We start from the raw sequence: 12,334 nt of genomic DNA, 5'->3' as shown, positions 1-12,334 counted from the left end.
ATTAGTAAATTTATTTATTATCATGAAATCTCCGGAAACAAAACACAAGATTCAAACTGCTGGACACAAAAATAAAGGCTTCAGATGTTTCACTTATTCTAGTCAAAGTAAGTGTTGAATACTGACCCACTGTGCTCCTCGCCACGTCATCATCATCATGGTCGGTACATTCAGACTTCAATGTTTTGCCTAGAACCAGAACATTGATACATACACAGTATACAGTACTTATGGATCAGAGGTAAGTCAATAACGTTTGGAGGGAACTTAGAACAGCTTCAATACAACAAAATGTGAGAGGTACTGTACTTTTGTAGGTTTCTGTTTTTTTTAGGAAGATGAAAAAGCTAGCGAGGCTACGATTAGCATTAGCGCAGGGCTAACATAAAACAAACACCTCATTAGGCGCAACGCAAATTGTTTATTTCAAATTTAATTAGCATTAGCGTAGCTAGCTGTTGGGACTGCAGGACCCATGAAAATTAAACATTTGAGTTGCGCCTAATGAGGTTGCACAGTGTTTGTATTATGTTAGCCTTTACGTTCCTTATCATTCATTACCATAACTGAAAAATCTTCTTCAGCGCCCACTATAGGAATACATATTTCCCACGGGCACTGCACTAGGTAATGTAAATCTCACTCACATACACTGTATATACATCAGGTCAAAAGAAGTAACCACTGCCCCCCCGATGTATTATCTTTACACATAGTAATCGTATTTAATGCATAATTCTATCTATGTTATGATTACGGTTAACGGCGGAATGATCATAATAATTCCCACATAATCCCACGGAACGAAGGATATATGTGGTTTGTGTTCACCGCTGCAAAAAAAGGAACAAAAAAAAAGAACAGATTGAGATTTCTGACCATCTGCTCTACAATCAGACAGGCAGTGGAATGCCTACATTCAGTTCAGAGGCTGTGATTGGTGGAGAAATGCAACAAAGGTGGAGCCACGCAAAATAAATAAAGAGGGTTCCTTTTTTTCTTTTCAATTGCTGAGACGACTGATGAACTCTTATTAAAGACCTTTATCATTTAATTTGCCTTAGATACATACATACATACATATATACAAACATATTACAAAGGCTGCATGACTATACAAGGGAGGGAAATGTTCTCTCTCTCTCTGATTGCTTAAGCAACCTGCAAACAAAGATTCAAACTGTCTGTTGTCTTTGTGCTTGAGAATCCACTCTGTGTAAAGGACGCAGCATCAGCACCGTGCAGGGTTTGACGCACAGTAAAGGGGTTTCATAATCTTTGGTCAACAAAGTGGGCGATAAATAGTCGATTATAGGTGAGACTGGAACCAACTTTCGTAAATGACATGGAGTCATAAAGCTGAGAATTGTAAAGAGCCAACAGAGCTCGTCTTTTGACAGATGCTCTCCTCTTCTTCGGTAATCCACTTCGAGAGCCGTCTCAGCTGCAAACTGCTTCCCCTTTGAAACAACAGACAATTCTGTAAAAGATGCCAGTAAAATCCATAAATCCATTTTGTGTAGGTTTCTTTCACACCCCCCCACCAGGTCTCGTCTTATCTACTGACCAATGGGCGTCCGTCCTTTACTATTCTGTCTCCGACCGAGCCAGCGGAAATGCTCCTTTAGTTTCCATCCTTGGCAAACAAAACATTATGTCCATTTTTAGGCAATATCCAGAGCCAGTCCACTTCCCTGGCTGACACAGGACCAGAGTGGTGCCTACAGCAGGTACCAAGTCCGGCCCCGACGTGGCGCTGAGGAACACTAGTTATAAAGAAAAAAAAAAAAAAGGCGCTAACTGCGACCCCGATTCATTGACTGTTTGTGGGCCTCCAGCGAGCACGAAGCGCAGCACGTCGTCTTGTAGTAATCGTACACGCAGAGGCGAGCCTGGACCACCACGTTGCAGTTGAAGTACTTGTCCTTGCAGTTGTCGTCTAAAAGAAAAAAACAAGGTATGATGCTTTTATCAGAGAGAACAGAGGATGCTGATTAAGCCTATGAACTCGTTTCATGTCTGTGGAGACAGAGAGCGATGTGTTTTATGTTACAACTGATGGGGAGGGAAGGTGGAAGGGTTATATACTGGTGGGGTAAGTCTGTTTTGGTGACAGAGGTTAGACTGTGGAGCTTCAACATCAGTAATGTTCATCTTGGTAAATAATGATCCAGATAACCATCCACTGACCTATGTAAGGTATACAGGGCTCTTGGTTGCAGTCCTCCTTCTCTGGCGGTCGCAGCATCTGGTCACAGCCCTCGCCGGCCTGCATGTCGTCCGACAGGCAGCGCGCCTCCCGCACACGGAAACCTCCCTCACATGTTTTTGAACACTGGAAGAACGGGAGTCAGAGGAGTCTGGTAAATGTGGTCCACTGACGACACTAAAAAACGTTGGAAAGCTGTGATGTCATGGACCTCGAGGCACCAGTCTCAGAGTGTAAGAGAACAAACGGTCGATTCAAAGGTTAATAAGCAGCTGGTAGGACTGTTTTTATGTTTTAAATTCTGTCATCGGCCAGATTACTTTATGTGATGCCTTTTGATGATTTAACCCTATCGCTCAACGACACGTCGGTGCAAGCGGTAGTTGCGTGACGGTTTGTGCTCATGGCAAAATTCCAACGGTTTCTTAAAGCTGAGAAGTTACCAGTCAAATCTAACATGGTTATCACAGTTATTTCACTCGTGCTGCTTCCTAAAGCCGGCGAGTAGAGGAGCGAGTGGAAAGAACAAACGTACATGCTGTTTTTGCACAAAAATGTTATCGTAAAAATATCTCTATTTCAAAATTGAACACACAACTGCAGTGTCTTACTCATAAACCTTTTCGCTTTTCTTCATTTTAAATTGTCAACACGGTATTGTAAATAACTGCCAGATACTCAACATTATTTTGAGGGTTAGCTGTTAAAGGATTAATCTTGAGTTTTATTATTTCTATTATTTAACTTTTTATCTTTAGTTTTGCATTTGCTCATACTCGCTCTCATGTAATATATTTTTGTTTTTATTGTTCTATTGCTTTTATTTAATATGACAATTTTGCCCCTGACTCTCCCTGAGTTTCACTTTTTTTAAGTGCCAAATAAATAAGACCATAATTACTATTATAATAGGGGTGAGTGGGTTTCATGTCTTACTCACAGCACTCCAGTCAGTGTGGTACCACTTTGCTCCACAGGCTTTCAGGTTGCAGCTCTGCTGGCTGAGGGGTCTCTCCAGGGAGGAGCACTCATACGGAGGCACGATAGTGAACCCTTCATCTGACCTCATCAGACACACCACTGACCTCTGCTGGCTGCCTGCACCACACTCTGCAGAGCACTGCATCACATATACAACAATACAGAGACACCACATGGTTTTCGATTAGATGCGGCAGAGGTGAGACAAATCATGTTTGGAAGACGTCCACTGTGACTTCCTGTCATATTTCATACCTGGCTCCAGGGCCCAGTGAACCACTCGATGCGATTCTCACAGGGGCCGTTGTTGCAGACCTGAGAATCAGCGGGCCGCTCGTTGCCACAGCCCTCCAGAGGGAGGCTGCCGACGTGGTTGGTCAGGCAGAGGACGCCCCTCGTCCGAACACCCATCCCACATTCAGCAGAGCACTGTGGGGTGAACGGGCGTTATGTACAGCTTCGTATTGTTTGGCCAAAGTCACAATAGAGAACATATAAAGTTTAATTTACAGCACATCCTTTTAGTCTTTTTCAGAAGATCTTTTTAGTATCTGTTTAACGCATGAAGGCAGACCTATACAACAACTACCACTGTTATCAGTAATGAATGAACATTGCTTACCATGTTGCCCCATTCAGTGTAAAACCAGCTCTTGGCACATGCTCCCATGTCACAGTTCTCTACATCGACGGGCCTCAGGTTCATGTTGCACTCCTCGTCTGGCACAAAGTCGCCCACGTTGCTAACGCAGCGTACCTCCCTCGACCTTTGACCCAGCCCACATGGCACAGAGCACTGCAAAGGGCACAAGGTTGATATTGTACGTGAATGTTAAAGAGAGAGAAAAGATTGCCACCACTCAGTTGTCAGTAGCCACTCACAGAGGTCCAGTCGGTGCGGATCTGCCACTCACTGCAGATCTTCAGCTGGCAGGTGCTGGCAGTCTCTGGCTGCTCCAGGTGTCGACAGCGGCTCGTGTGGACGTTGAGCGTGCGGTTAGCGTACACCTGGCGACACAGAACCTGTCGATGCTGCATGCCCAGGCCACAGGTCTTGCTGCACTCTGACCACTCTCCAATGTCCCAGCTGCTCAGGAGGAAATCACACGAGTTTGCTGTTTGGTGTGATGTCTTTTCTTTGTGTGTGGGTGTGTGTGTAGGTGCTCCGGCTCATTTTGAAAGTAGTAATGTAGTAAAATGTACATCATTTATTCAACTTTATTTAACAAGGAAGTCCCTTAACCGTTAGAACAAGGAGCACTTTGGCTGCCTTTTTCCATGTTTTAACATATGTATAACATACAGTATATGCAGAGGCTATAATATAAAGGCTATGCAATATTGAGTGTCTTATATCCTTATAACTATATTCTACATGCAAAAAGTACTACAAATGTTTAACATTGGATGGAATTAGGAAATTTGGAAATACTTCAGAGTTCAAAGTTCACTTGGCTCATTTTTATGAACAAAAATAAAATAAAAACGGCTTAATTTTGTGACTTCTTGTGAATTATTACTACTTTATATCACTACTAAAAATGTGATATAAAATGATTCATAACTCTGACTCAACAACACATAAGAAGACGAAGAAAATTCACACACCCCTATAAACCCACACCCCACAATTGCCATGGGAATAATACACAAACTCCTTATATATATCCTGGCGTGTGTGAAATGTACAGGTGACATCTTCAGGCTGTACAAAATGCATTTTTTTTGCTGAGTCAAAGTTATGATTCATACATTGTGTATTTAAAAAAGTAACAGGAGTAGCGATAAAATGTGCAGAAGTGACAAAATAGACTGTTTTTCCTTTATTTTTGTTCATAAAACGAGCCAAGCGAACTTTGACGTGCTTCCAGATTTCACAAATTCAATCCGATTTTTTTTTTGTTGCCTATAGGTTGTGGTGAAAAACTCTATATTGCACATTTGTATAGCCTCTGTATACAGTGTATGTTTTAAATGCACGCATAGTAAAAAAAGAAAAAAAAAAGAGCAGCCTAAACGCTCTGTGTTCTAAGGCTTACCATATAAATCTCTCTTTACTAGTGAAGATAATAAGCAACACATATACAATTACAATGTCTTTTAACCTATACTTAAAAATGTAGGGATTATGAATCGTGTTCAAGCTAAGTTAGTGTAACTTATTATAGAAATGTGATGGTGTCTCACAATGCTGGACAGGGATGTAGGTTACAAGCCTCTTCCTGCGGAGACGGCCTGCTGCTGCTGTCGCACAGAGCCTCCGACACCTGGACGTGGTTCAGCCGGTGGACACACTGGAAGACGGAGTATCTGAATCCTAAAAGGAACATAGAGTAGACGTTTCAATGATTACATTATTAGCATCTGTGAATGTTCATGCAACACAAGCTGTGTTTTTCCCACCTTTACCACAGGAGGCGCTGCACTCCGTGACACCGTCCAGTTTCCAGTTGTAGTCCCTGTGACGAGTTGGTACCTGGTTGTCAGGGAGAGGAGGAGGAGGCGGAGCAGTAGCAGGAGGAGGAGGAGGAAACCTCTCTCCACCTGCTGTGTCAAAGTTTTCCTGGTGAGTGTTGCTGTGGTGGTCGTGTGACCCTGACTCTGTCACAGTGTTCCCTAAAATGAGGGAGTGAATGAATGTTTCCAGAGGTCCAAAGAAAAATGTAAATATATATGCATATACTGTATATATGAATTGATTCTTAAACTGTACAATTCTAGGGAAAAAATATACATTCAACTTATTAGATTAGGTTAATCATTTTCCTCTTTTGTCACCCAAAACCTTTTGCTCCTGTTTGATTAAAGGTGCATTATGTAATAAATCTAAAGCAACTGGTCATAAAATCCTCCTAATATGTCACAGAGACTTAGGAATAATGTTCATATAACAAACTGAACTCAGTAACAACAACAGTACAGACAAAATATTTGCATTAATAAAGATATTTGCAGACCGCAAATCATGTTTATGTTTTGAAATCATGTTATGGCATGTGGCGCCACCTACCGCCGTCTACCAATCATTGCAGTCAGTAGAGTCTCAGCTGCCGAGCAACTACGGGTTGCCAGTTACGTCAGAAAACGAAACCTAAAAGACCTCGTATTTTGAATTTGAATGTAGTCACCGTTTTTGGCCACATTCTTACATATGGCACCTTTAAATCTCTGGGCTGTCTACATTTCTATTTTCAGGTCATGTGAAGTTACTTTTCATTGTTTTCTCTCAACTCACTGACCAGGACAACTCTGGTTCTTGACAGGATACTGAGCCTGAGACTGGAACTAATGCTCATGCTTCAGGATTCTTGTCTTCATAATCATCGCGTTGTCAATAAAAATGTATTGAACCACCGGGAAACATCCATGATAATAAACACTACACTACAACTTCTACCGTCCTATGTAAAAAAGTGAGTCTCGTTTACCTTCTGTTCTGTGGTTTGGTTGCTGAGGCCCCACTGCATTCTCAGAGGGGAGAATGTACTCGTAATGAACACCAGGGTTCGGCTGCTGGAAGATCATCTGAGGGAAAGTAGACAAGACCCAGTCAACAATCCTAAAATAACACACATGACCTTCAAATATTTCCCCTCGCAAAATGTAATATCTGTTCTTAGAGTCTCATTTTTCTTGGCAAAAAAACACACATCTTTTAGAATAACTGTAAGAGACTCACTACAAAAGAATCTTAAAGTCAGAACTGACTCGATACTCACATAAACATCTAAGATCTCATTGGTGGGCCCTTCAGCGAGGAAGGACTCCCCAGCTGTGCTGCTGATTTCATTAGGACGCCGGTAGGTGAACATGGTCCCCGCTCCTTCGTACTTCCCTGGTCGGTCAATAGCCCAGTTTCCATTGATGATGGATCGCCCCGATCGGCTTCGGAGAGCTGGACGAGACAGAAAGAAACAACCACACGATCACCACTGACGACACTGAGCTCAAATGGCAAGGAAAATACTGCCACAGCTTCTTCCACGTAATTACTGTTTAATATAAAAATACCCGTAGACATAACGAGGACTATAGGAAAGGTCTCATACGGACTTTCTCCACCCAAAAAAATGCAATTACATCGAACTGAATAAACACCCTCACATGCACTTTCTTTTCTGAACGTGACAATCTGTTTGTCTTGGCGAGTCGCTCATGCAAATCCTGAAACAGAACCGTCCAAAAATGTTTTCCATTGATTTCATGGATTAAGGACAAGAGGCCATTAGAAAGGCATTAGAGGTGTAACATTACACAGGCTTGTAAAAGACTATTTGGACAACTAAAAGCACTGTTACGAATGCACAGTGGAGAACAGAGGCCTATTGAGGGAAACAGTATGCTGCTCGTGTTCGATCCTCATCTGCTCTCATCTAGTTTGCATTTTTTAAAGCCTATAATTACTTTTTTTTTGTCTAAGATGATGTCTGTTTGGTTTTTCAACTTTCTTACAGAAAAGCAAATGTTATGTGGCCATGAACCTCGTCCTCCGAGTGCTCAACGTTCGCGGTGAAATTCCTCACCTTAATTAAAAAGGATGACGGAGGCTCGAGGAGCAGGATCCTCTAATGAAATCAGGTTTATGCAAATTGGCTAGAGAGGGAAATCAAAAACTGTTCACGTTTTCTCATTAAACAATGTCTGACACTCCGGTCATTTGAAATTGACATTCCAGTCACTTCTGAAATCAACCCTCTCCTGTGTCCCACTGTGGCATCTTTGTAAAGACAGCAGTCGTCAGTGACAGAGATCATGAAAGCAATGGCACCAATGTTTGCTGATTCACTTTTTAATATGACAAACTAAATCATTTTTACAAGCTGCTGACGCTGCTGCTGCCTGCAAATGAAAAAAACATTTCTCACACTCGTAATTTAACTAATTTCAGTTCATGATGCTCCTTTTAAACTGGTGATTTTTGATCAGCGACAATTTTGGCATTATGATCAAGTAAAATGAAAGTATGAGTTGGGGTGTGGTAGAGACCTGCAGGGCCTTATATGAAACCCAGGAAAATAATAATAATGGTAATCTGTAATTTGATTTCTAAAACACATCTTATTGTTGAAATCCATCAATAAATAAGTTTTCTGGGTAAATGACTCAGACGTTAATTAGTTGATGTCATCAAAGCTGTACAACAGTTGCCAGGGCAGCGTAGAGTGTGATGTATCCATTGCGCTTTACCACGCTATTGATTGAAGCCTTGCATTCATTTGTGCAGGACACAATAGGCTTTCAAGCTGTAATCAGCTGACAGTGACGCTCTATTAGTCGCGTTCCAACCGCAGCTTCTCTCACACAAAGGTGATCCATCGATCATTTCTTGCTAAACCAATGCTGCCTCACACCGCTTCTGTTCGCAGAGCTTTGCCACCTCCAGGCTCAAAATGTCAAAATGTTATGTCTTGCTTGCTCTTGTACCAGGGTTTCCCTGAACTGCACTTCCTGATTTGGCCAGACCCTGGGAGTATCTGTGTGTATATATATATACACATATAAATGATAGTTTGTTGCATGTCTGAAATGTAAGAACTACACAAAGAAAACTATCGACATTTAATTGCTCCTCTCATAAAGTGGAGAATAAAATAAAACTATGATAGAATTATGTTGACCCAGTCCTTCCACTGTTTGTGGCAAATGAATGAACTTAAAATGAACCCGCTGTGGAATAAATTAATCAAAATTTGGATTGCAGACCCCTGCACTGCACCAACCATGTGGCAAACAAATTACAGACTCAAGCGTTAAAGAAGATTTAGTTGAGAGCAGATTTTCAATCTCTTCACATACAGACATTTTGTGTCAATCATTCATTCTGGTCTATACCTTCATATCGAAATCTCATCTCCCATCTCCAAGCATCACTTGCTAGATGTCAAAAAGTAGCCTGACCTTATCTCACGTTCCAACTGTAGAGAAACCCTTGTGTGATATTATTGTGACAAGTATTTTTTTTTTTTAACGCACCTAGGTAGTTCCGGCTCTTCAACATCTCTGTGACGTTGATCTTGGTGGCGCCCTCGGGGATCTCCACGATCTTGTGATAGCCGATCTTAGACAAACTGTGTTGGAAGAGTCCAGAGACCAGCTGGCAGGTTGCGTTGTCGCCTCCACACACTCCACATATGTCCATCGCCTTTCCTGATCCCAGGTAACCGTCACAGCCTAAACTCTGTGAAACAAGAGGGGGGGTACATGAGTACAGCTGAATATTAAAGTGTACACGCTCAATAAAATTATGTCACTGAATGTGTGCAGATAGCAGGACTTTGCTTAGTCAAATAAAAAAAAACATTATTAACTACATTTTTCTTCCCAACTCTGTAGACGTCTGGCTTTCAGTGTCACCTTGGTGGTAATACATTACAAGAAACCTGGGCACAATAAAGTTGAAGAAAATGGACCATTTAACATCAGCAGTCCATAAATTCACTCAAAGTGGCAGTAACAGTGACTCGCTGTGCAAACAGGTGGTGCGGCTACCGTACACTCAGACACAGCGGGCTGTGGCTGCCAAAGTGGCAGCCGGAGTCAGTCCCACACAGATCACAGACATAATGACACAGAGCCTCTCTGTGATTGGACAGTGGCCGACCTTGTCTTGCACTGCCATAGAAATCACTCGCAATCAGTTGATCGCGGTGCTTTTACATGACTGCGATAATCGGGAATCGGGCAAAGTTGGTGATATTTTATGCGACTGACTGAGGAAAATGCTGTCAACCAACATACAGTCCTAGTTTTTTTGAGTTTCACAAGCGGAAGGCTGTATCTTTCCAGTCATTCCAGGACCCCAAGATTTATTGTGATCTTAACTAAAGTTTTCCACTAAAAATATGTAACCTTTAAGGTGCATTTTGTAATAAATCTAAAGCAACTGGCCATAAAATCCTCCTAATATGTCACAGAGACTCAGGAATAATGTTCATATAACAAACTGAACTCACCAAAAACAACAGTACAGCCAAAATATTTGCATTAAAAAAAATATTTTGCAGACTGCAAATCATGTTTATGTTTTGAAATCAAGTTTTGGCATGTGGCGCCACCTACCGCCGTCTACCAATCATTGCAGTCAGTAGAGTCTCAGCTGCCGAGCAACCACGGGTTGCCAGTTACGTCAGAAAACGAAACCTAAAAGACCTCGGTATTTTGAATTTTGAATGTAGTAACCGTTTTTGGCCACATTCTTATATATGGCACCTTTATTAACACCTTTTGTAACATCCTTTTTAAAGTCAATAATGTTTTTTGCAATGTTAACAATGCGTTGTTTGTAACATTATATCATTTTCTAACACCTTATGTCGAGTCAGCAATCTTTCTCTAAAGTTAATAACATCAGTTCATCTGTTTCATTTGCATCATTTGCTCTCTAAGTAAAATATGCACAAAGCGTTTAGTCCACATTAGGGTGGATTAAATACAAAAGGCACTAACCATGCTTATGAATCTAAAAAGTATATATTTTAAAGCACTATTTTTTCTTTACAACTATCACAATAACATTGTGAGTTGCAATTATTTTGGTCAGGATAAACCTGGCAGTAAATTCTCTGTCCCCCCCCCCAAGGGCTACTGTATTACATGCACCATTACAAAGCTAATTGAAAAAAAAATACTTATATACGGCAGACCAACGTGTAGCTGTAGAGTTGCACATGTGGTGGAGGTGCTAAGACTTTAAGGCAAATTTACAGCACCTGTCTAAAAAGTCATCTCCACTGGCTTTGGCTGAGCCGGAGCAGCCGTAAGTCACCTACAGAAAGACATAAAGACTGCGGAGAGAAGATACGGAGGTGAAGAGAGGTAACGCAATAAGATATAAGGTGGAGAAAGGTGAAGAGGGATGATGAGAGTCTGGCTCTCTCCCGTAGCGGATCACTCCGGTCTGGGCCAAAACACCACCTGAGCCAAAAACAACATGAAGTGCCTGCTTCCACACAGGAAATAAGTGATGAGAGAAAAGAACAGCAAGCTATGGGTGATGAGGGAAAAAAAAGAGAAATGCCAAATGCCTCTGTGGTCAACGTGGAATTATGTCGTGGTGCAGCATGGGGCTGAATAAAGCCAAGATGAAAATCACTAAACACAGCGCAATAACACTGGGAGCAGCACTGCTGTGTCTCATGCTCTCACTTTACAGATCAGTGAATCAGTGAAGGCAGCACGAAATGCTACAGTTCAGCCATAAGAGAATGCATAAAACATGATAAAAACACATTGGAGGGCAATTTTTAACCGGCTTCAAGACGTTCGCGATGGAAAACAAATAAAAATGCAGTTGAGGGAAGCTGTTGGTGACATGAATATCTCCATTTCCCACCATAAACGTCGTCAAACGAAAACACACACACACACAATGACAGCATCTCCGCAGCATTTGCCTGAGAAAGGGAAAAAATAAAAAAAAAGGTTCCTCTCAGACATCAGACACTGAGAGGTTATACGAGGCATGTGTGGATGGGAATGTGTCTGATTTAAAACATGCTGATGTAGAAGTGGGAAATGAGAAAGAGAAGAATAAGACATTTAAAATCATATGTCTGTGGAATTAAAAAAAAAGTTGCAGTGATGTGGACAGTTGCATCACGAACATCACTGTCATGGTAATCTGGCCCCCGAGCAATCCCCCAGATTGTCACGTCTGCTCTCTCCAGGCTGTTTTCTGACTAATGTGACCCTCACCCTGAACCTGTCACACTGAGGTGTCACCGGTGTCAGGACACATGAGAAAAAAACCACGCTTTTGGGCGAGAGCCTTGCTGGCTCTTCCTCAGCAGAGACAGATATCTCACCGCGGTCTTCTGGCTCCTGAGGCCCCGCAAACAATGCTTTTGTCGCTCCCTTCTCTCTGTGGGTGGCTCGCACCATCTGTTGGTGGAAAACGAGCTGTTTTCGCTGGATTATTTATATAAAATGAAAAAATAAAATAATAAAAATAAAATAAAAATGTTGCTAAAACCCCGCCGTCATCTGGAAATGGTTACATGGTAACTCATGTTCACTGAAAACATCAACTTTGAGTTAATCCTGATGGTATTTTACCTACAAGACGCAGCGGGGTTAATCTCACCATATTGCATAGTTTTTATAACAAAGTGAAGCCACACACAGCTTTGCTAAAGGGGCTTTGGA

The 12,334-nt window shown here is 41.8% G+C and overlaps 1 protein-coding gene across 1 annotated transcript in view; it reads right to left on the bottom strand.

The window, feature by feature from the left end:
- Nucleotides 1-771: 771 nt before the first annotated feature.
- The window catches only part of thsd4 (thrombospondin type 1 domain containing 4), a 46,172-nt gene continuing 34,609 nt past the window's right edge, over nucleotides 772-12,334 (bottom strand). Inside the window, exons 7-17 of the mRNA XM_083901240.1 lie at nucleotides 9,164-9,368; nucleotides 6,910-7,085; nucleotides 6,619-6,715; nucleotides 5,594-5,806; nucleotides 5,378-5,507; nucleotides 4,073-4,277; nucleotides 3,813-3,986; nucleotides 3,446-3,619; nucleotides 3,150-3,329; nucleotides 2,191-2,335; nucleotides 772-1,939 (exon numbers count right to left, since the gene is read on the bottom strand). Coding sequence (XP_083757366.1) covers nucleotides 1,797-1,939; nucleotides 2,191-2,335; nucleotides 3,150-3,329; nucleotides 3,446-3,619; nucleotides 3,813-3,986; nucleotides 4,073-4,277; nucleotides 5,378-5,507; nucleotides 5,594-5,806; nucleotides 6,619-6,715; nucleotides 6,910-7,085; nucleotides 9,164-9,368 — 1,842 coding nt within the window. The 3' untranslated portion in view covers nucleotides 772-1,796. The remainder of the gene's footprint in view (nucleotides 1,940-2,190; nucleotides 2,336-3,149; nucleotides 3,330-3,445; nucleotides 3,620-3,812; nucleotides 3,987-4,072; nucleotides 4,278-5,377; nucleotides 5,508-5,593; nucleotides 5,807-6,618; nucleotides 6,716-6,909; nucleotides 7,086-9,163; nucleotides 9,369-12,334) is intronic.

The sequence above is a fragment of the Microchirus variegatus genome, assembly GCF_963457635.1.
Source record: "Microchirus variegatus genome assembly, chromosome: 14".
In the NCBI taxonomy this organism is placed as follows: Eukaryota; Metazoa; Chordata; class Actinopteri; order Pleuronectiformes; family Soleidae; genus Microchirus; species Microchirus variegatus.
Note: the sequence above shows the minus strand (reverse complement) of the source record. Positions and strands in the feature narration are given on the sequence as shown.